Below are 24,992 nucleotides of genomic sequence, written 5' to 3'. Positions count from 1 at the left end.
GAGACGACCAAACAAACAAAAAGTTTTCAGGGGATTTCCATGCAAAGTTTTTCATTGAAAAAAAATCAGAACTCGAGAAGTGATGACTAGCTCTAAAAATTCTCTCATGTATGAACTACAAATTAATTCACCTGTTTTCTTAGCCAAGGCTGCGGTCTTTAAAACCCAAATGAATGAACAAACAGCAATGAATCCATCACCGAGGAGGCCACAACAAACCACTGAAAGACTTACTTGGTACAGGACTATCCCTCACGTATCATGTCTGAGTCCTTGTCATCTCAGCCAAGAGGAATTCCAAAGATGCTCCCCCACGAGGGCACTGAGGATTTGCTCACACATTATTACCTTTAAGTTAGAGGCTTAAAGCTTTTTATGATCTACTTCTAAGCATTGCTGCATGGGCAGAGGTGCAGGAAACACCAGGCCCTGAACACCAACAGTTGCTGCTGGATTTCCTAGTACCAATAATGTTTGATTGTTATTCTGCAGATGGCGGGGGGCTGGGGGGGGGGGGTGAACAGCAGTAACATGACTTTAGATGGTCCTATTTATTGACAACTAAAACCACTCAAGATTGAGTGATCTGCATGGAGAAGATTGATCCTAACAAAATTTGTGGACAATAGACTTCCCGGATACCAGTTCTTTTCTAAAGTGCATTTTGAGTTAAAAGCAGCATTAAATTGCTTATTATTCATGTTTTAATCTCTTGCCCAACCAATGTTCATTTCTTATTTCAGGAGGGGGAAGCTATTCAGAGCAACCCTGATATTTTATCTATAGTACAAGCTCAAGGTTCTTGTCACAGTGAACATCCCGATTCCTGACTGAGCTAGTACTAAGAAAAGACTCATGCATGTAACACACTAATTAGACAAATTAGAAACTAGCTAACAGCACTAGACTAACAGCGATTACAAAGGTGGCACCTCACTACCCATTTAAACTTTTCTTTCACTGGCCACTTCCATACATCTTGCAAAATGGGCATCAATAGGGCGAAGTGGAATAGGATCCATTTTGTTTGCACTCAGCATTCCAGCATCTCTGCAAACCACATTTAGTAACCACTCTCTCCCTTGGCAAGTCCTCTTGTTTGTCTGCTATTTACGGTCTTCAAGCATGAGCAACAGAGCCTGACCACGGTTGTAACAGCTTAGTTCAGTAACCATTTTGTACAATGTCCCCTCAAGGATTATGACTAGGGCTAATGAAAAAAAAACAGTTTGGATAGTTCAGTAAATTCAAAGGCATTGTCCGTTATTTTATTTCATAACAATCCAACTTTTCATTTTCCAAATGGACAATTTCATTTCAAAACTCTTAGTCACACCCTCCGACTAAGCTTCAGAAGTGACACTGGCCACACATTTGCCTACCTAACCTCCCAAAAGGGGGCGGGGGAGTACCTCATGGACCAGGAGGTCACGCTCAACTGGGGGTAGCCAAACTTACTGAGTCAATAACCTTCAGCAGTTCGAGAAGCATGGTGCACACACCAGGGCTCGGGGCTTCAGCCCTGCCAGGCACCTCCTGGCCCTGCTGGGTAGAAACCAGAGGCGATGTGTGAGGGGGACACGTGGGGTCACATCCCCCGCCCTGGTTTTTGCCAGCCCACCTCGGTCACATGGTGCTTGCCGGGCTCCCTCCCTGCATGGCGGCTGCTGGAGCTGGCAAGCTGGGAGCTGCGCCCTGGATGGATGCTGTGGCAAACAGCTGGGAGCTGCAGGAAGAGCAGCTGCTTTTGCTGCTGCCTCTCCCCAAGGAGCTAAAGCAGTGGCCCCACCCTGCAGCTCCCAGCTGTTCGCCCCTGCCTCTCCACACAGAGCTAACTTCGGGGAGCTGCAGAGAGGGGCCGCTGAGGGTGTGACACTCAAGCTATTGGGGGGAGGGCAGGACCACAAACCTTTACATTGTGCCCCCTTACTCTCAGCAGGCACCAGTCATCTGTCAGAAGCCCCTAGCCGCTGCTGTTGCCCCTCCCCCGGGCCTGGTGGACAGAGAATGGGGAGGGCACCACCCAAACCGCAGTTTGGCCACCCCTGCTCTAAACTCTTCAGCTACAGTTAGGTCCAGGAGAGGATTTGTGACTGGGACAAGAATAACCACCCCTGCTCTTTGAAAGGGGAAGCATAGAGGACTAGGGACATAAATAGCAGAGCTGAGACTTTAAGTGAACCTTTTTCATCCGAGAAGCCCAGCACACCTAGCAACGTGCGAAAGCAGAACAGCCGATCTCCACATAAACAGTTCCTGGCCCTGGGACCTTTACTTGAAGGAAGACTGGAGATAATGAGAGGGTGACTTGTTTAGGTCATATTCCTACCTACTTAAAAACTTGACTTCTACGAGATGTGCCTTTCCAGCTGCCGCTAAGGAGTGGCTGGGATTTGTCTCAGCCTGCATCCAGGATAAAAGTTTTACTCATTTTCCCAGCACTAGTTCAGGTGCATAGTATTACCAGTCTACAGTCACTGTATCTAGTAGTGACGCTTATGTTGAATATAACAATTTTCTACAGGTAAAAGGGGCTAATCTTGACCAACTTTTTGTGAAACCATGCTTACGGGACTGATGCTCATGCTTAAATTATCTGAAGTGTATTGAAGTTCTTTTGTTTTTTGAAGTCCTGAAGTTAAATTTTGTAAAACTGCAAAGGTTAAAAGATCAGTGTGGAACTATTTACTGGTCTCTACAGCTGGCTATGATACCATGCCATATTGTTGCAGTGTTAGCACTCATGGGTATTATGTAACCATGAAAGACGCTAAGGAGTTGCAATGAAAGTTTAATGAATAAGAGAAACATCAGAAAACTAAAACACAATTGAAGGCTACAGAGGAGCAGAGAACTCTGTTTAGTTAAGCCACAGGGCACAGTGAAGCTCATTATTCTAGGCACTGAAAGTTTTTGTACAGTGTAGCTAGTCAATGCAAAGAAGAAATCCCAGCCTGGGAGCTATGTATTTGTTTTACTCTCCCCCACCTCATCCCCTTTTTCAAGGTATATGACTCATTGTAGACAGTGAACAATAAGATCAGTCAGCATACTGACTACATATTCCATGTATAAAATCCCTCATCCGGTCAGAATTGTGCCATTAAAGACAGATGAATAAGGATGAAGAGATCAAAAGTTAAACACATAGTTTAGAGAGTTATTGCTTTATAGCTAAAAAGTTATGACTTCTCTTCAGCCCATGTTCAGGAAATGTTGTACAAGAGATTTTTGAAGAAAGTAAAATTAATTTTCCTCCTCAGCACTGCACCAGAGTTAAAGTTGACTCTGCCAAGCCAAAATGTATTTAACAGGGAGGTTCACTGAATTAGCCACTCAGCACTCAAAATAACTGACAACTGGGCACCAAGAAAAAGACTCAGAACTCTACAATTAGAGCTTACTTTTAATAGAAGGAAAAGTAGATGTGCATAATCTTTTGGGATGCAACAACTTGATTGTTCGCCTAATTCTCAGGTTCTGAATTCCCCCACACAGCAATTTATAGACACAATGTCCTTCCTGAAACGAAGTTCCTGGAACATTACAATCCTTTCAAGAGCAATACAATGCCAATAGCCTTAAAGTGGTCCTACATTCTCACAGAAGATGAAAAAAATAAAGCAAAGGTATTACAAACATTAGATACCTGGTTTTGAAATACTTCCAGCTGCATTGGTGAAACAACTTTAATAAAACAGGAAGTACGGTGGAATCTGACTTAATAAATAATATTTCCCTATGATGGAGAGAAGTGAAGTTTAAATTTTTTTTTGCTGACCGAAGAAAGTGCTCAATTCACAAAAAGGGATACATCAAAACCAAACATGCAACAGTTGTTTTTAAAACCTTTACTGCAACATAACATTGAAGTAAACAGTAATTAGATAGCTATCCTTTTTCCCCAAAAAGAAAAGACGTAAACAGGAAAATAAGTTTGCCTGTAGTATACAACTTCCCAGATCATGTTAGAAGGGAGTTTAATTCAATGATCAACAAATTTTAACATAACAGTAATGAGTTTTCATTTGAAGGCATTCTTCTTTTAAATCCAGCATTTAACATGAAATCATGGGCTTCTTGCACTAAATTTAATACATCTGAAGCAGCAAAATAACCACCTATATTTTGGCATGTAGGTTTACAGTTGCTCAATTGTTTTAGATTTCACAAAGCCATTATCCAGTGTTGCCATGAAATACAGATTGTAGATTCTAGGTAGCAAAAGCTATTTTCCAATACCAATGTTAAGTAAAAAGAAACATGAAGCAGGGCATTACACTAAGTTTCTGGAACTAGTACAGTAAAAGTGAAACCCTAGAAAAAAAGGTAACCTACAGTGTACAGAAGGAACTAAATACCTGCAGAAGCTGATTTTTGGTTGTATAGTATTTTACACTGTGTGATTTGCTGCATCTGCCACTTTAAAGCAGACATGCTTTATTTATTCTTACTTCGTTTCCTATGTTTTCTTCTCCCTCCCCCCATGCCATACACCAAGTACTGTGGATATGAGCCCAAATACCCCCAAACAATCCAGTGAACAAAGTTAGTGTAATGCACTGGTGTGAAGCGTGAGATAAAAAAAGTCTCTCCCTTTCAATCTTCATCGAAGTTCTGTTGTAGAAGAAAATTGGCAGCCAAGTTTTCATTCTTCTCGCAAGCAAAATATGCTTGTATCACAAGTCCTTCAGGAAATCCTAATGCCTTTAACTAAAGAAGAGACATGTATTTAGAAACCACTACATTTAAGTATATTAAAGCTCCTGGAATGTTTACTACATTAGGATTTCACCATTTAAGCCATTTGTTCAAATAAACATTGTGACCACAGTTAGGCTTCTCTTCCTATCCCTTATTTACTAGAGATTTTTTATTTGGTTTCTTGTGGTAAGATCAAATTAAGTTCTCATTTAAAATGTGGCTATGTCAGTCTGACTGAGTATATTAAGACACATCTCTGCTTTCACTGCTGTAATAAGTTATAAAACAGGCACCAGGAAATAGCATCTGAATGTTGCACTGCTGTAGCTAAAATTCATTCAACACAAAGCACATTTTAAATATGAATAGTATGATAGTTCGGTGCCTTTAGTAACAAGTATAGATTGTAGCAAACAGGGTCTAGCGTGCAATGACACTGGGGAACCTGACTATAGCAAAAAGAGTGTTTGATTTTAACTGAGCGAGCAGGCAAGTGCAATTGCTGCTGTGAAGACCATTAACCTCTGACCATTTGATTAGGTTTGGGTGGATAAAAGTGAGTGCTGGATTTATCCACTTTACACTTCTGCTTGTGTCTTCATTTTAGCTAACTACATGTCAGTCAGGTTAAGGAATTTGTATTTTCTGTCACAAGATTTTCTTAAAAGCCTCAGAGCAACCTGCACATATTCTAAATTAATACAAAACCAACGCTTAGTCTGAGACACTGGGTGCTCTTAACTAGGAGAGGATATCAATCCCTAATTAACTCTAGAGACTTATCATGGTGCACCTCTAGGGAGCGTGCAGGGGTGACACCATATAAGGCATTGGAGCTCTGCAGTGTGCTGAGCATCTGCTAGGAAAAGATGTTACACTCTATGAGGTTTTGAAGCTGTTTTAGAGTTAATCCTTTACTGCATAAAAATGAATTTAGAAGAGAAAACAGCAGGTTGAGGCGACCCTAGATAGAGACAGGAGTCTTATTGTGCAGGCTGCATGAGGAAAATAAGCTATTTTCGTGCATATCAATTTTCCTTCACCAACCCTGCCTGACCTACCCCACCTTTCTTATGGTTATTCCAAAAGCTGCTGCAGAATCAGGGAGCTCCATTGGAAGAATTCAAAATTTCAATGAAATATACAAACGTTTCCACAATTTTGGGGGGAATTATTAGGGCTGTCAATCGCAGTTAACTCACATGATTGATTAAAAAAATTAATTGCGATTAATCACAATGTTAAACAGAATACCAATTGAAATTTATTAAATATTTTAGGATGTTTTTCTTCATTTTTAAATATATCAATTTCAATTACAACACAGAATACCAAGTGTACAATGCTCACTTTATATTATTTTTTATTAAAAATATTTGCTCTGTAAAAATGATAAACAAAAGATAGTATTTTTCAATTCACCTCAGACAAGTACAGTAGTGCAATCTCTATCATTTAAGGGCAACTTACAAATGTAGGGTATTTTTGTTAAACAAAACAATGAAACAATGCACTTAAACAAAACAATGGAAAACTTTAGAGTCTACAAGTCCACTCAATCATACTTCTTGTTCAGCCAATCGCTCAGAGAAAGTTTGTTTACATTTGCAGAAGATAACGCTGCCCACTTCTTAATTACGTCACCTGAAAGTGAGAACAGGCGTTTGCATGGCACTTTTGTAGCTGGCATTGCAAGGTATTTACGTGCCAGATATGCTAAATATTCGTATGCTCCTTTGTGCTTCTGTCACCATTCCAGAGGACATGCTGCCATGCTGATGACGCTCATTAAAAAAATAATGTTAATTACATTTGTGACTGAACTCCTTAGGTGAGAATTGTAGGTCTCCTGCTCGGTTTTACCCACATTCTGACATATATTTCATGTTATTGCAGTCTCAAATGACGACTCAACACATTGTTTTAAGAACACTTTCACTGCAAATTTGACAAAATGCAAAGAAGATAGCAATATGAAATTTCTAAAAAGAGCTACAGCGCTCAACTCAAAATTTAAGAATCTGAAGTGTCTTCCCAGATCTGATAGGGATGAGGCGTGGAGCATGCTTTCAGAAGTCTTAAAAAAAGCAACACTGATGTAGAAACAACAGAAGCCAAACCGTCAAAAAAGAAAATTAGCTTTCTGCTAGTGGCATCTGACTCAGATGATGAAAATGGAATGCGCCGGTCTGCACTGCTTTGGATCGTTATCGAGCAGATATTCCTCTGGAATAGTGGTTGAAGCATCAAGAGACATATGAATCTTTAGCGCACCTGGCATGTAAATATTTTGCGACATTTGCTACAACAGTGCCATGCAAACGCCTGTTCTCACTATCACGTGACATTGTAAACCTGTAAACAAGAAGTGGGCAGCATTATCTTCTGCAAATGTAAACAAACTTGTTTGTTTGAGTGATTGGCTGAACAAGGACTTGTAGGCTCTAAAGTTTTACGTTGTTTTATATTTGAATGTGGGTTTTTATTGTACATAATTCTACATTTGTAAGTTCAACTTTCACGATAAAGAGATTGCACTACAGTATTTGTAGTAGGTGAACTGAAAAATACTATTTCTTTTGTTTTTACAGTGTAAATATTTGTAATAAAAAATAAATATAAAGTGAACACCTGTACACTTTGTATTCGGTGTTGTAATTGAAATCAATACACCTGAAAATGTAGAAAACATCCAAAAATATTTAAATAAATGGTATTCTATTAATTTTTTTAATCGTTTGACAGCCCTAGGAATTATTCCTTTACAACTATTTATAGAAAAAAACCTGTGTTTTAAAAGAACTGCATGGAAGCATTACACATACAAATCCAGATTTAGATACTTAACTACTTCCTTAGTGTTGGTATGCAGAGGTAAAAATCATCATGCATTTTACTGGATTGGAGCATTCAAGTGTAACTACTTCAAAACTCCACAGCTACGCTTCTAGTTAGCAAAATAATGCAGCCTCAGTCTAGTCTACAAATTGTCGTCCCAACTGTTCAAGTTTCATTTGGTTCCAAATTACTGCATGTGTATGTGTGTCACCTTTATTGAGCAGCAAATGGAATTTAATGCATTCACTGCATTAGGTTTCCAGGGCTTGCAGATCTGCAAGTTTATATAGATGTTTACTAGTATTTTTAGCAACCTACCGAGCAAAGACTCAAACAGTGACTTTCATCTACTTCCTATGAAAGTTCAGAGCCAGTCTGAATACTTTAGGAATCAATTTTAAAGGTACAAAAGCACTCCCCCTGCACATTACTAAAACCGCTATTACACTTCTGGCATTGGTACCTGAAGCTTTCGCAAAAAAGAACGGCTACTCACCTTCTTGTAACTGTTGTTCTTTGAGATGTGTTGCTCATCTCCATTCCAATTAGGTGGGTGCGCGCCGCAAACACAGCTGTCAAAGTTTTTTCCCCTAGCAGCACCCGTCGGGTTGGCTGTGGAGCCCCCTGGAGCAGCGCCTCCATAGCGCTCCACATATAACCTGCCAACCTGGCGCCTCCTCAGTTCCTTCTTGACGGCTACTCTGACAGAGAGGAAGGCAGGTGGGTTTGGAATGGAGATGAGCAACACATCTCGTAGAACAACAGTTACAAGAAAGTGAGTAACCATTCTTTCTTCAAGTGATTGCTCATATCAATTCTAATTAGGTTACTCCCAAGCCTGACCTAGGTGGTGGGGTAGGAGTCATGGAATTGCTGACTGGAACACTGCTCTGCCGAATGCTGCTTCATCTCTAGCATGCTGGACGATGGCGTAATGAGAGGTGAACATATGCACCGAGGACCAAGTCGCTGCCCGGCAGATTTCTTGGATTGGGACTTGGGCCAGGAAAGCCACTGATGAGGCCTGTGCCCTTGTAGAGTGTGCTGTAACTGCTGGAGCTAGGATTTTGGCTAACTCGTACATGCTGATGCCACTGCTATGAAAGCTGGTTCGACTTTCTGAATGGTTTAGTGGAAGACCGTGTAAGGTGGGTCAGAGGTGAGGGCCTTCAACTCAGACACCCTTCATACTGAGGTAATGGCGACCAGAAAAGCTACCTTGTACGACAGATAGAGGAAGGAGCAAGTCGCCACCAGTTCAAACAGGGGCCCCATTAGATTGGAGAGGACCAAGTTCAGGTCCCACGCAAGAACTGGCTGTCTAATCTGGGGAAGGAGGTGTTCCAGGCCCCCTTGAGAAAACATCCCACCATGGGGTTGGCAAATATGGAGTGTTCAGATACTCTTGGGTGGAAAGCTAAAATAGCGAGGTGTACCTTAATGGACAACGCTGCCAGGCCTTTTTGTTTTAGGTGTAAGAGGTACTCTAGGATGAGTGGTATAGGCACCTGGATTGGTGGTGTGTGATGCTGGGCACACCAGCAGGTGAACCTTTTCCACTTGGCTAGATAAGTGGCCTTGGTAGATGGTTTCCTGCTGCAAAGTAGAACCTCCTGTTACTGGTTCCAAGCACAGAAGTTCCATGGGGTTTAACCTTGAAGCTTCCAAGCCGTGAGATGGAGGGACTTGAGGTCTGGGTGGAGCAGGCGACTGTGGTCCTGAATGATCAGGTCGGGGTGGAGTGGCAACACAATCGGGGTGTCCACTGACAGTTCCAAGAGCGCGATGTACCAGTGTTGTCAAGGCCATGTCGGGGCCACCAGGATTACCTCTGCTCTGTCCCTGCAGACCTTGAGAAGAACCTTGTGCACCAGAGGGAATGGGGAAAAAGGCGTACAACAGGCAGCCTCACCAGGATAGCAGAAACACGTCCGTGACCAAGCCCAGGCTGTGATTCTGGAAGAAGCAGAACTTCGGGCACTTCCTGGTGCTGTGCGTGAAAAACAGGTTGACTTGGGGAAACCCCCACCTTTGGAAGATGGAGTATATGACATCCAGAGCACTCGTGATTACGGAACCATCTGCTGAGATGGTCTGCCAGGTAGTTCTGAGCCCCTGGGAGATAGGACACTTCCAGGTGAATGGAGTGGGCTATGCAGAACTCCCAGAGCCTGAGGGCTTCTCAACACGGGGGAGGAACAGGTTCCACCCTGTTTGTTGATGTAAAACACGGTAGCGATGTTGGTCTGTCCTCATTGCCATGCACTGGCCTTGCAGCCAGGCCCAAAAAGTTCGGCATGCTAGGTGTACCACCCTGAGCTCCTTGATGTTGATATGAAGGGAGAGCTCGTCCCGAGACCATAGGCCCTGCATTTGTAGATCTCCCAAATGCACACCCCAACCCAGAGTCAATGCATCCGTTACCAGGGACAAGGAGGGCTGTGGAAGGGGACTCCTTCGCACACCGTCTGAGGGTCAAGCCACCACTGGAAGGACTCAAGTATGTGCTCTGGTACCATCACTACTAATTCCAGGTTCTCGTGTCCCGGGCGATAGGCCAACGCAAGCCACGCTTGCGGAAGTCTGAGCCTCAGCCTGGCATGCCGGACCACGACCATGACCATGTGGCCAAGGAGATGTAGTCAACCCCTAACAGTAGTGGTCGGGAATTGCCCGAGGCCTGGAATGATGTTTTACATGGCTTGGAATTATGTCTCCTGCAGAAATGCTCTTGCCTGCACTGAGTCCACCACTGCCCCGATGAACTCTATTCTCTGGGTCAGAGACAAGGTTGACTTGTTCACATTAAGGAGGAGGCCCAGTCTCTCGAGAGTGGATCTGATGAACCGGACCTGAGATTCCACCTGCTCTCTGGTGCGCCCCCTGAGCAGCCAACCGTTGAGGTAGGGGTATACCAGCACCTGTCTCTTGTGAAGGAAGGCTGCTACGATGGACATGCACTTGGAGAAAACTCAGGGGGCTGTAGAGAGACCGAATGGAAGGACCTTGAACTGATAGTGTTTGTGTCAAAGTTTGTCACAAACTTTAGAAATCGCCTGTGCGTGAAGCAAATGGTTATGTGAAAGTACACGTCTTTCATGTTGAGGGTGGCGTATCAGTCTCCCGGATCCAGGGAAGGGGTAATCATGCTCAGGGAGACCATACTGAACTTTAACTTCACCGTGAATTCGTTGAGTCCTCACAGGTCTAGAATGGATCAGACATCTCCCCCACCCCCCTCCCCCCGGCCCTTGCCTCGGGGATTAGGACTCTGAGCAGTGTTAGGACTCAGAGTGGTGTCTTGTCCCTGGTGGCGCCGAGGGGCGGAGCATTGCAGGCTTTCTGCGGGATGGTATCACACGCTGTGGCATTGGGGGCTTGGTGCGAAGGGCCGGGGACTGCGGTGCCATCATGTCTATGAGGTCTCTCATGGACTCAAATGTGTCTGGGGTGAAAGGCAGTTGTACCTCCTCCACCACCTGACATAGGGAGTACAATTGCACCGGACTCAACGACGCCCCTTGCGGGGCTGAAGCCTACAGTGCTGGCTCCGAAGTTTTCGGCACTGGGGGCTCCTCCCTGGGAAACGCCCCACTGGCCGGTTCCAAGGGGTTCAGTCCCGAAGTCAGGGAACCACTCCTCCCTTGTTTCCGGTGCAGCTTCTGACCCAGAGAATGGGACCAGTGCCAAGTCGTCCCCGATGGTTTCCGCACCGGAGAGCAGCGATGCTGCAGGTCTCTTCCAGAGCCCTTCCGCAGAGTCATCTCCGCTGCTGCCGGGATGCTTCGCACCGATGCACTCAGTGTCGGGTCCTGCCGCGCCGATGCTGGTTGCGGTCTAAGTGCTGCCTCCATGAGGAGCTGCGTCAGTCTGAAGTCCCGCTCCTTCTTCGTTCTCAGGTGAAACCCTTTGCAATCCTGTGCGTATCCACCTGATGTGTTTTCCCCAGACACGTCGAGCAAGCGTCATGGGGGTTGCCCGTTGGCATAAGCTTGTTGCAGGACTTGCAGGGTTTGAATCCTGGGACTTAGGCATGCCCTGAGTCCCCAAGGAGAGTGCAGTCGGGTTGAAGGAGAACCCCCACTCCCGACAGTGGACTATTAACACTACACTAATAACTGAACAAACTAAGGAAAACAAACATTAAGTAAATAGAACTAGGGAAACGGAGAGAGCTTGCTGAGCAAGACGGCACAGTTCCAACGACCGTCACTGGCAGTAAGAAGGAACAGAGGCGGCGCCGGGTCGGCAGGGTCTGTATAGAGCGCTATGGAGGCGTCGCTCCACAGCCGACCTGACGGGTACTGCTAGGGGAAAAAACTTCCAGATGACTGTGCACGTGGCATGCGCACACCTAATTGGAATAGATATGAGCAATCACTCGAAGAAGAACTTTTGTTTTACCCTCTTCCTGAATAGGGCTCTATACTCACTCAGTTATGCATGTACACAGTGGACCTTTGGCCACTTCAAATCGCAGTGCTGTGATTGCAATTGCATGGCCTTTTACAAGCTTCTCTTCTAAAAAGGCAAGTTCCAGAAGAGGTTGGGAAGCAATGGCCTATCAGCAAAGACATGATTTCCAGCAGGCCAAGACTATAACAGACTGCAAATCGGACACTGGAAAATTAAGATGATTCATAGCAGTAAGGTATCAACTTCACATACAGCTTTAGTGCATGTTTTAACCTGCACAATGTCTAATCTTGGGAGAAAAAAAGATAGCAAGAGCATGTCAAGTATTTTAAACCCAAAAAAGGCAGCTTACCCTCTCTATAGCTTCTTTCTCCTGAGGTGTTACTTGAATGTAGTTCATCTGACCACTTCCAGCTTCTGCTACTCCTCCACTCCCACCACCGCCACCTCCTCCTTGGCCACCAGACTCTTGAACTGGCTCATTTAACATCTGAATAAAATGCTCCTGATGTTGGCTGATTTGCTGTGGTGCATGGGAGAACAAAAGGAAGCAATACACTGAAATAAAGCATGTTCAGTCCTGCAAACAGGCAACTTTAAAAGTGGTCTAGAGAAATATTACGGAAGCCTGGTTAATTTTGAGAATAATGCTTGGCAGGTTCTGACTGAGAAGAGAAGCTGTTATGGTTACCATAGTCAAGTTGCAGCTCTCTCTTTACTCCCTTACACACTCTGCACCCCATGTAAAGGAAATAAGCTGTCATGCATTCTGTGCAGGAACTAAGGCAGTTTCTCCATTATTCTCACTGGCCAAAAAGACAGCTACTGAGGAAGCTTAGCTTGTCACAGGTATTACTAAAGGAATACCTACCTTCTATTGCTAACATTTGATCCTAATTCAGTTGAGTCTCAATAGCTCCCCTTTTCGGAAAAAAGCTTCTGACTTCTTCCTTCCCAACCCACTCACCATACTTATAATTTGAGAGATGGTACTTCTAAAGAAAATGAAAACTAGGAGAATTTACAAGCGTATCTTAAGGATTTAAGGACAGTGACTCAGCATATTGAGCTGCATTAGTCAGAGCATTGCCAGCAGATCAAGGGAAGTGATTATTCCCCTCTATTCGGCACTGGTGAGGCCACATCTGGAGTATTGCATCCAGTTTTGAAAGGATGGGGACAAACTGGAGAAAGTCCAGCGGAGAGCAACGAAAATGATCAGGGGGCTGGGGCACATGACTTATAAGGAGAGGCTAAGGGCTTGTTTAGTCTGCAGAAGAGAAGAGTGAGGGGGGATTTGATAGCAGCCTTCAACTACCTGAAGGGGGGGTTCCAAAGAGGATGGAGCTCGGCTGTTCCCAGTGGTGGTAGATGACAGAACAAGGAGTAATGGTCTCAAGTTGAGGTGGGGGAGGTCTAGGCTGGATATTAGGAAACACTATTTCACTAGGAGGGTGGTGAAGCACTGGAATGGGTTACCTAGGGAGATGGTGGAATCTCCATCCTTAGAAGTTTTTACGGCCTGGCTTGACAAAGCCCTGGCTGGGATTATTTAGTTGGTGCTGGTCCTGCTTTGAGCAGGGGGTTGGACTACATGACCTCCTGAGGTCTCTTCCAACCCTAATCTTCTAGGATTCTATGAACTCTTAGACAGTATCTAGTACTTCAGTTTGTGGCCAAAATTGGGTGAGGTGCAGAAAGAAAGCGTCCATTCCAGTACTTTCCAGTCATGAAATTGTTTCACACCCTAAAAATAAGAGGGCACATTGCTAGTATTGATGTATTAAAGCGCCCTTGCCTGATCTAGACACGTTATCCCATGGTGCTTAAGTCACCTGCAGTAGCTGGGGGTTTTCCCGTCCTATTTGCTGTAGCAATGCTGGCAGCAAATTAGGATTCTGCTGAATAATTTGTCTCATCTGCTGGAACTGAGGTTGATTTCGTAAAAATTCAAGTGGATGTCCTGCAATATAAAGAGTTATACATTTAAGTAAAAAGCAAGCAAGTTACTAAATAGGCTTCTGTAAATGAGACCAACAATATATATTGGAAGGAAAAAACTGAATTAGCTGAAGTTTCAGAGTTGGAGGGTAATGTAAAATTCCTTTCAAGGTGACTCAAGTCTTTGAAGTGTACAGTATTCATAATGGCCTTCTTACGGACAGGCTCAGACGAAGGAATGGGCTTGGCAGCAGGACCTGTCTCACCCATGAAAGTGGCTCCTCTCTTAGGGAGGAGGTGCACTAGTGAAATGGCAGCAAAGCTTGCCTCACCAATAACCACACTGCTCCTGTTCTGTGGCTTTAATACAGAGAACTTCAGTTTAAGAGAATGTCAACCAACATGGCTCAAGAATTTAGAAAATGACTAAAAAAATAAAAGCAGACTTTGGTCTCTTAAGGCCTAAGGTGGGGCTGTGTTGGGGACTAACATTTCACACTGTTCAGTTTAAAAAGTAAAATGTAATACAAAGGGATAAAGCAAAATATACGAGTTCAAAGGACCTTGTGGCTTTACAAGAGGTGTCTCCAACCCCAATGAGATGGTGACTAGAGATCTAATCTGAAGACCACTGCAGCTGAATTGCCGAGATCAAGTAAAAGTGGACAAATGTTCAGCCTCTTTGGGACCAGCATTTACTGCTAAAAATCAGCTTTTAAGAGGCTTCCCCCCCCCCCCCCTTCACAGATTGAACTGTTTCAGGGAGTTACTTGCCAACCACCCATGAACAGTAATGAGAATATATCACCTCAAATAAAGACACAGATCTAACCTTTTAAAGAGCAGAACATAAGATTCCAAGGGTGGTTTTCCATTCTATATAATTTATAGAGGAATTAATTCCAACAAGCATACAGTATTTTATTTTGCTTTTTAGATAAAGAGAAGGATGATTCAACATACTGGAAAAACAAAGGTTTCTGCTAACCGAGGGGAGATCAAAAATTGGTGTCTGTGAACCATATAGCTAGGAGACCACCATACAACTCCCTCCCAAATATACACATCTGAAAGATAAAAATGCAGAGCAGCAGCATTATAATATGCAGCACGGGTGTAGTTTTATTCTGGTACACACAAAAAAAAGGCAGAACTTAAAGAAAACTTGTCATTACAATGACAAAAATGTAGCAGACAATTTGGTTTATTTTTAGAATATGAAGGACTAACAATAGCAATGAACTGACATGCTCACTGACCCTCTCCACCTCCTCACACTAGATTTCATTTTGGGAATGCCAATTCCAAGCGTTACTCCTTTTGCCACCTTCCCAATGATGCACGTGCACTCCCTTAAGTGTCTCCAAACACCACCTCAAACTTTTAAAACTATGCAGAAGAAACTATAGGGGCTCCTTTGAAAAGTAATGTTTGAAGCTTTATACTTTGTAGTGTAACTTAGCAACCACACTGCATTTAATAAACAGGATAGGTACTTGTTAAATGCTTACGTTAAGGCAAGTTTGAGTCCTCTGAACTTAGTAGCTGAACTGGTGGGTCCCCTGCAGAAAAATGAAAAGCTCTCTGCTGCTGTGAGGTACTATATTTGAGGGGGGTATGATGCTGATGAATAGGTCCTCTTCCCAAGCACCCTCAAAGGCTTACCCAAAAGACTGATCTACGTACAGCAGAGCCCAAACTGAGATGGCCCACAGAGCATTTCATGGCAGCGGATTAAGAGCTGGGTGGACATGTAGTGCTAGCTTTGGTTCCAGCTACTCCTATAGGCCTCTTTGAAAACAGTGGAGGCATGGAGAAGCCAGAAATAGTGGAGCCAGTCTATCTGCTTCTATTAGGGTTGGATACACAGCAGGACAAACTGGAGTCACTAGCTAGAAAGGCACATCACTGGAAGCAAAGCAACCAAGGATCAAGTAACATATGCAGAACAGGTGGAAAGGGGACAATAAAAAGGAAAACACAGTGAAACAGTGATGAAGATTGAAAAGTGAGTTGCACTGAGAGGACATTTACTACATTAAAAAAACGGGAAATATTTAATTTTATTTTGTCAACATTGCTTTTTCATGTACCATTGTTGTGGTTGCAAGAGAGGGGAGGCTCTCATGGACCACCTACTTAACAGTATTTGCCACATTTTGAGAACCCTGATTATTATTTATATTACAGTAGTGCCTAGGAGCCCTAGTCATGGACCAGGTCCCCGTTGTGCTAGGCACTATATAAACACAGAACAAAAAGTCAGTCCCTGCCCCAAAGAGCTTACCAGTAAGTTTAAAAATTTCGGTGGGCACAAGGAGGGTTGCCTATTACTGTAGGCAATATAAAAATGGACACCTTTATAAATTAAACCTAATTCTCTGTGGTTACAAGTGGGGAAGTTCTGAAGTGATGTATTGCTACAACTCTAATCCTACACAACACGAAGCCAGAGATGAGGTTGGGGAAATATGAAGCTGTCCATATCTGTGATCTCAGAAACTTAAAACCACACACATTGGATCACAGAGTGGGCATAAAACCAACAGTGGTATTTGGGAATTTGACCAACTATGGCCCCAACATTACAGATCTTCCCACCCACAGCAAAAACAACGAGGAGTCCTTGTGGCACGATAGAGACTAACAAATTTATTTGGGCATAAGCTTTCGTGGGCTAGAACCCACCTCCTCAGATGCATGGAGTGGAAAATACAGGAGCAGGTATAAATACATGAAAGGATGGGAGCTGCCTTACCAAGTGCGAGGTCGTTGTTTTTGCCGACACAGACTAACATGGCTAGCACTCTGAAACTTGCCACCCACAACAAGTGTTTCTTCCAAGCAAGTTCTACTGCTCTTTTGTCTCTCACTTTGAAAAATCTCATGAACTTAACCCCACTGCTTAAACATCTAGTACAGATAGGCTGCGTAACAGCTACCCTTATGCCCAAGACCGTCTTACCTCCCGAAGAGCTAGAAGTTGTAGTTGTAGTTGCAGCTGCTGCTGCTGCCGCCGCTGAAGATTGAGATGCACCAGTGCTTGCTGCCTGAGGGGGATCCGCTGCGGCTTGAGTCTCTCTGTCTCCAGGGATACCCTAAATCCAGGGATCATGTTACAATTTACAGCATTTTCATGGGTAGAGATCAACGGTAATGGCTTCACTACACTTGCTTTGCCCTAGAAATAAGACTCAATACTTTCATTACAAATAGAAAGCATTAATACACTACAAATTTGCAGACACTATTGCTAAAAATCCTACAAACAGCTCCAAATCATTCAATATAGCATTGAATAAACTGAAAAAAAAAAGGGAGAGGGGTCTCACCAATTTAGTGCTCTGTTAAAACTCAACATTTTGAACTGCACCAGGAAGTTTACTGGTAGTTAATGCAGAGTCGCGCAGTGTTCTAATATGTTTTTTGCACGATGAGCGCTTCATTGTATGACTTTAATAGAGGAAATCAATACATAATTGTCATAAGGGCCACATCCAAATGGGAAGATTGCACTTGTTGCCAGTGGCGGATGGTGAAGAGCACTCTTGCCTACAGCACTCGATAGTTCAGAAGTAGACCAGGATGTAGGACCCTTAAATAGCAAGTCTGTATTACAAGGGGCTCTGTCAGAGGTACAGATCTAGTTTCCTGAATTGCTCCCCTCAATATTCTTATTTGGGCTGAGCAATTCTTGGAACATTTCTTGAGGATAACATCTTGTTTCAAAAGGTGGAGAGATAACTATGGGGCACCCATTTTAAACTTGATTTTGACTAAAGAGAAATTGGTTGTGAATCTGACAGTGCAAGGTAATTTGGCTGAAAGTGAATCATGAAATCCACCATTTCTTGGCTAAGGAAAGAAAGGAGTGAACAGTTGAATAAGGACAATAGACTTTTAAAAAAGCAGACAAACTCAGAACTGGTAGATAGGGTCCCATGGGAAGAAAATCTAAGGGTTTGGGAGTTCAGGAGAGCTGGTAGTTTCTCAAAGAGACAACATTAAAGGCTCAACTATTCTGATCCAAAGCAAAGTAGGAAGAACAGTAAGAGGACAATATGACTGCATTAGGAGTTCTTTAGTAACTTGAAAAATCAAAAGAGGAATCCTACAAAAAATGGAAACATGGACAAATTGTTACAGGTGAATACAAAATAGCAGCACAAGCATGTTGGGACAAAATCAGAAAGGCAAAAGGCACAAAATGAGTCGCAACTAACAAGGGATAGAGAGGCTATAAGAAGAGGTTCTATAAATCCTCTCTCTTGCTTCTAATGTAAAGTGTAGGTCCACTGCTTAGCAGGGAAGGAGAGCTAACAATGGATGACACCAAGAAGGCCGAGGTGTTTAATGCCTATTTTGCTTCAGTCTTCACTAAAAGGGTTAATTGTGACCAGAACGGTTAACTGTTACCACAGTTAATATTTACAACAAGGAAGAAGGAACACAAGCCAGAATAGGGAAAGAACATGTTAAAGAACATTCAAGTAAGTTAGATGTATTCAAGGCAGCAGGGCCTAATGAAATTCATGCTAGTGTATTTAAGGAACTAGCCGAAGCAATCTTGGAATCATTGGCAATTATCTTTGAGAACTCATGGAAGACGGATGTGGTACAAGAGGGAAGAGAAAATACAGTACCTCTATCTTTAAAAAGAGAACATAGGACCTTGGGAATTATAGGTCCGTCAGCCTAACTTTAATACCTAGAAAAATACTGGAACAAAATTATTAAACGATATGTAAGCATCTAGAGGATAAGTAGTAATAGCCAACATGAATTTATCAAGAACAAATCATGCCAAACCAACCCTAATTTCCTTCTTTGACAGGCTTACTGGTCTCCTGGATTGGGCAGGGGGGGAAGAGACTTGACATTTTGATTTTAGTAAGGCTTTTGACAAATATTCTCATAAGCAATCTAGGGAAATGTGATTTAGATTTAAATTACCTAATGATGGGTTCACAACTGGTTGAAAAACTAATCAAAAGAATAATTAGCAATGGTTTGGCATCAAACTGGGATCTAGTGGGGTCCCAACAGGGTTCTGTCCTGAGTCTGGTATTATTCAACATTTTCATTAATGACTCAGACAAAGGAGTGGAAAGTGTGCTAATAAAGTTGGTGGATGACACCAAGCTGGGAGGAGTTGCAAGCACTTTGGAGGACAGGACTAAAATTCAAAATTACCTTGACAAATTGAAGAATTGGTCTGAAATCAACAAGATGAAATTCAATAAAGACAAGTGCAAAGTACTACACTTAGGAAGGAAAAAAAATCAAATGCACAAATACAAAACAAGGAATAAATGGGTAGGTGGTAGTACTGCAGAAACGGATTTGGGGTTACAGTCGATCACAAATTTAATAAGTCAATATGATGTAGCTGTAAAAAAGGCTAATATTTTGGGGAGTATTAACAGGAGCATTGTATGTGAAACACAGGAAGTAGCTGTCCTGTTTTGGGTGCCACAGTTTAAGAACAATGTGGATAAATTGGAGTGAACCCAGAGGAGAGCAACAAAAATTGTAAAAGGTTTAGAAAACCTGATCTACAAGGAAACATTACAAAACTGGGCATGTTTAGTCTTGAGAAAAGACAACTTAGGAGGGACCTGATAAGTCAATAGCGATCAATTGTTCTCCATATCCACTAAAGGCAGGACAAACAAGTAATCGGCTTAATTCTGCCTCTAGACAGATTTAGGTTGGAAACTGGGAAAAATTTCTAACTATAAGGCTAATTAAGCATTGGAATAGGTTACCAAGGAAGGCTGTGCAATCCCCATCACTTGAGGTTTTGAAGAACAGTCTAGTCAGACACCTGTCTAGGTACAGTTAGTTGGTTCCACCTCAGTGGTGGCACAGGGTGAGGGGGATTGAACTAGTGTTTCTCAATGACTCAAACATGGCAACCTCCTTGCCGGTCCCTGAAATTTCCCTGACACAGTTTAGGAAGGCAGCAAGCTGGTCCCTGGTATCAAAAAGGTCGAGAAACACTGGAGAGGACGATGCCTCAAGATCCCTTCCAGCCCTACATTTCTATGATTAGCCAGCTCTCTCTCATCAAGTCCCAATCCCAGACATACAGGAACTATGCGGAAGTTTACATCATTAAAAAAAAAATCTCTTACTGCTGGCTTACTAAACAGCTATGTAAAGAAATTTCTCTATTATAGACCAACACTGTGAAACCTAGTACATTAATGGGGAGGACTGAGATCTCTTTACATCTGTTGTGTAGTGCAATGTTTAGTCCTCACAGTTGAAAGCTTGAAGTCAGTTTCATAAGCGGTTATACACAATTTATGTTGAAAATGAGTCATAAGTAACAAGTGCAGCACTGGCTTAAAACTGTAAGTAGTAACGTGAAGGATTTACATATGAACAATGCCTACGAAAAACTGTTACCAATTTGAAAGCTTCCTAGAAAGTTCGAGTTTTTTTCCTTCCTCAGTCTATAGGAAGTCCTGTTCACACACAATCTGTATATCTCAGCTTCAGAATAAGCCAGAAATTAAGTTCATTAAGCATGAATGGGGAATAGCAAAGGGAAACTGATTTCTGGGATGTGACAGTTTCAAATGAACTCAAATGTAGCCAAAGCTAGAGACACTGGAAATATGCATTAAATAACCATCTGTCCCACTGAGCTTCCATACCCATTTTCATATTTTTCTTAGTTTCCAGAGCTGCTTGTAACCTATCAGGCTGAGAAACAGAACTGAATGTAACCCAATACAAAAATGGAATGAAGAAGATTTTAACATGAAGTAACATAACAAGATTCACTTGGACTTGTAGCCATTTTCCATTTCCAATCAAGCAAACAGAAGTGCACTGCATTTTTAAAGCCAGTCTTACCACAGATAGGTTGTATCTTCTTCAGCAGATTGATCAATCAACTCCTCTCCAAGTTTAACTACTATTTAAAGAAAAACACTGAAGTCCAGACCCTAAGTTATTATAATACATACAGGATATGCTCCCTAGGTTCTATAGCATGATTCATACCAAGGATGAACCAACAGCTTTAAAGGCTTAGTCTGTTTTGTGATACTATAACTGCCAATACAAAAAAACAGTGACTATTATCCTCAATTGGTCACAATAAGAGAACCATTTTTAGTTAATTGATACAGGCAGTATCCAATTGAGACAGGTCATAGCTAATTAACCACACATCAGCATCACAATTTTTAGACACACCTAGCATACGCAGCCAAATAAATGAGTACAAAATATGGCAATCACAAAATTTAGACGCAGGTATCGCCCTTAAGGCAGTAGGCTCTTGAAAATCCATTTCTCAACCTGCCAGCCCCTCTACTTAAAGCTGCTGTTCCTTTGTGGACTTTTACTCATCTTATCTCTTTTAGGTTATCAAATCATTCAAAGATTAAATTCTTCTCAAAAGATGGGGAGAAAGTGAAAAGATGAAAAAACAGCTCACCATTAGAAGGTATTCCACTGCTCTGTCAGGATTGTTGAAGCTGGCTCTCAGTGCTGCAATTACTTGCTCTCGCTCATAGCCCATTGACATGATCTCAGTCACCATATTCTCATAAGACTGACCTGTCACTAGAGGGGCAAAAATAACAGTTTTAAATGCAGTAAAAGGGTGCAAGCAGACTGAGAAATACCAAAACTGAGACATTCACTCAAGAGGAAGTCACACTAAACTTGCCAAATTCTGCTGATTTCATTTTTCAGTATGTTCAAGTTTTGTATTAAGCAGTCAACAGGATGGCAGAGTTCCTGGGGACAGAGCACGATACAGGCTTCTATGGAAGATTCAGTGTGTTGGTGACACTCCTTGTACTAATAATTCCTCTTCCTCACTCTTCACTAAGGTCAAGGGCTTCTTCACAGCTATCTAATATTCAGTTCCTGGCCTAATTTAAAAAGCTTCCTGCAGTTTAACGCCGGAAATTAATCCCAATAAACCAAAATCTGTGCCAGATTGCTTTGAAAAACCAAATAATGGCTTAACACAACAGCTGGAATGGTCACCAATGGTAAGTATAGACCAACTGACAGTTGGTAACATGGTAAGGAGAGACAGTGAAGGCTGCCTGGACAGCACAGTAAAGCATTGGATGGATCAACCCAGGATGGCAGAGAAGGGAAGTTCTGAAAAGTAACAGAAGGCTTGAAGTGCTGTTTAGTGATGCAACTTGTTTTGTCCCCCCCGCCCCCCCTCCCCAAACAGTCAGTGGATAGTGAATTGGGTCCAACAAAATTTTGAGTGTTAGATATTTATGGCCCTATCAACTGACACCCTCCTAACTTAATAGATTCTAAGTCCACAAGGCATTCTGATCTTATCTGTCCTCCTGTATGATATGGGCTACAGGACTTCTCTAAATTTATTCTTGGATGAACTAGAATATCTTTTAGAAAAATATCTAATCTTGATTTAAAAATCGCAGAGATGGAAAAACCACCAAAAGTCTTGGTAAATTGTTCCATGGTTAATTATCCTATTAAAATACTACACTTCATTTCTAGTCTGAGTTTGCCTAGCTTCAAACTTCCAGCCATTGGATCTTGTTTTCTGTGTCTGAGAGATTAGAGAGCAGAGATAAGATTAGTGCCCTTTATCAAATGTCTGTTTCCCATGTAGGTACATACAGACTGATCAAGTTATCCATTAATCTTCTCTTCATTAAAAACTGATTGAGCTCCTGGGGTATCACAGAAAACATAGGCAGCAGCTTGGTGTACAGCCCTCCAAGGCAGGGCTTTCTACACTAGGCTGTTGCCTCCAGAGGTCCCAACACTAAGGTAAAGGGGAAAAGGTGCACACGTGCCCTGCCTCATCATATGTAGCATACTTAAGAATTTTTTAAAGGGAAAAAATTCAGTGTAAGAGCCTCGAAAGTACATTCAGAGACATTACTATTAAATGCAAAAATCAGTCATTTTACTCTAAATGCTTTGCTTCCTTTCTTTAAGAAGAGCATGTTACACAAGTCAAGTAAAGGGCTGATTCTACCTTGAAATGTAACCTGACAACCTTCATGGTGTGGTGAGGGGTTAAGTATGGCAGAGCTGATCAGTACTAACTGACTCAATGAGACTGTGCATCACTGTTCTAGGTACCAGTGACACAGTCTGGTCACTTAAGCAAGGTTGCTAAAACAATTCACAATTGCAATTACAGCAACTAACAGTTTTGTTTTCTTGTTATTTATCCATATTCTAAATTTGTTAATAGTACTCTAAGAGTACTAAGTAACAATGGAAAAGAATCTCATGTTTTAGGGCTGGCTCCCACTCACCTCCCTCACCAACCACACAACCTGGGTGCCGCTGCACATGCAGCCCCAAGGAAGGCAGGGGCGGCCTGGGAGCAGGACAGCGAGCAGAGTGGGACCAAGCAGCTGCCATGCAGGGACGAGAGCAGCAGAGCTCCCAGCTCAGCATAGCTGGGGGAGGGATGACCCCCAACATCCAGGTAGCCGGGAGCCGGCAGGCTGGGCTGCGTGTGTTTTTCCTCTAAACCCTATATTAAATATCTAACTTAAAAACAGACAAAAATAAAAGCCAACCAAGAACACCTTCATTGAACATCCCATTTTAAAAATTAAGAATTGCAAAGTTTCATGCTAATTGTTTGACAGCCCTGGAGACTGATGTCCTAATTATCCTCAGTCTAGAGCTGGAGAGCCCAATTCTTAGATTAGATGGTAGTTCAGCATCAACCTTCTCAAACTGAAGGCATTCTACTGCAACAGTCACCAAAGGAGCTAATTATGCAGATTATGTACTCACAGGCCCCTCATGGGCACTGGAGTGACATCAACAGCACTGCCAGAGTTAGGAAACAAGGTGGGCAGTAGTTTACCTGCAGTGCATTGTGTTCCTAGGGCTAGAGTGTCGACAATTGGAGGTGGGGCACACTAGGGACTTTGGGATAGGGTTTCTCTGACTCAGATTTGTGCACAGCAGTGTGGATGCCAGAGCCCCAGGTTTGAGCATGGGTCAGAAAACTCAACCTGTTAAAATGCAAAGTAGATGTTCAATTCCACGATTCCCTGACATGCATCAGCTGACTGGAATCCCACCAACCTTAGGCTTACACTGTTGTGTAGACATACTCTATTATCTACAATGAATTTAGGGGGTAAGTGGAGATAACATACATAAGAACCACTGGTTTATCCAAAATAACCTGGTAAACCACGTACAGAGTTGGACTCCCCAGGGCATTAGTAATGTCAATTCAATATTAAACAAAAATCAGTTTAATTCTGAGTGACTACCACTTGACTAAAATGGTCAATACAGGGTCAATAACTTTGGCCCAGGTTTAAAGAAGTGCATGCTCAAGTTATTGTGGTTGTGTGTGCATCTGCAATAAGGGATTAACCATTGTCTCTCCTTGGCCTTCCAAGTTTCCAGAAAGAAACTTCTTAAAATACAAACTTGTAAAGTAACTGATTTGTGTTTTGAGAAACAGTGTCAGAAAACCAGTGCAAGTACAATTATCTTAGGTGAGGTGATCTTAATCTACAAGATCAGCAATTCTTTCTACTGACACATCAATCATTTACTCATACTACAAATCACAAACTAAGACTGGCAAAAACACGCCACAGCGCAAGTGAAGAACACCATCACTTCTGGTCCCTAACCACATTAAACTGGTCACTTTTTTCAAGTGCATTTTGTGACCACCCATGTTATCCAGGTGTGAACTAGACCAATACATGAATGGGGAAAACTAAAGGAAATCTGAAAGAGATAACTGTCAATTTATTCTAGCTACTGCAGTCATAGAATCATAGAATATCAGGGTTGGAAGGGACCTCAGGAGGGGGGGAGGGATAGCTCAGTGGTTTGAACATTGGCCTGCTAAACCCAGGGTTGTGAGTTCAATCCTTGAAGGGGCCATTTAGGGATTTGGGGCAATTTTGGGGATTGGTCCTGCTTTGAGCAGGGGGGTGGACTAGATGACCTCCTGAGGTCTCTTCCAACCCTGATAGTCTATGATTCTATGATCTAGCCCAACCCCCTGCTCAAAGCAGGACCTATCCCCAATTAAATCATCCCAGCCAGAGCTTTGTCAAGCCTGACCTTAAAAA

General features: G+C 42.6%; 1 protein-coding gene across 2 annotated transcripts in view; it reads right to left on the bottom strand.

Annotated features, from left to right (window-relative positions):
- Positions 1–3,388: 3,388 nt before the first annotated feature.
- RAD23B (RAD23 nucleotide excision repair protein B) overlaps positions 3,389–24,992 on the bottom strand; it is a 57,331-nt gene continuing 35,727 nt past the window's right edge. The window contains exons 6-10 of one of the 2 annotated variants that reach the window (XM_077817950.1): positions 21,356–21,483; positions 16,865–16,997; positions 13,794–13,921; positions 12,311–12,481; positions 3,389–4,713 (exon numbers count right to left, since the gene is read on the bottom strand). In XM_077817950.1, coding sequence (XP_077674076.1) covers positions 4,600–4,713; positions 12,311–12,481; positions 13,794–13,921; positions 16,865–16,997; positions 21,356–21,483 — 674 coding nt within the window. In that variant the 3' untranslated portion in view covers positions 3,389–4,599. Of the gene's footprint in view, positions 4,714–12,310; positions 12,501–13,793; positions 13,922–16,864; positions 16,998–21,355; positions 21,484–24,992 lie in introns of both variants that reach the window. The other variant, XM_077817948.1, reaches the window with a different exon arrangement.

This window comes from Eretmochelys imbricata, chromosome 5 (genome assembly GCF_965152235.1).
Source record: "Eretmochelys imbricata isolate rEreImb1 chromosome 5, rEreImb1.hap1, whole genome shotgun sequence".
Taxonomy (NCBI): Eukaryota; Metazoa; Chordata; order Testudines; family Cheloniidae; genus Eretmochelys; species Eretmochelys imbricata.
The sequence above is the reverse complement of the archived record's forward strand: the minus strand, read 5'-3'. Positions and strand labels throughout refer to the sequence as shown.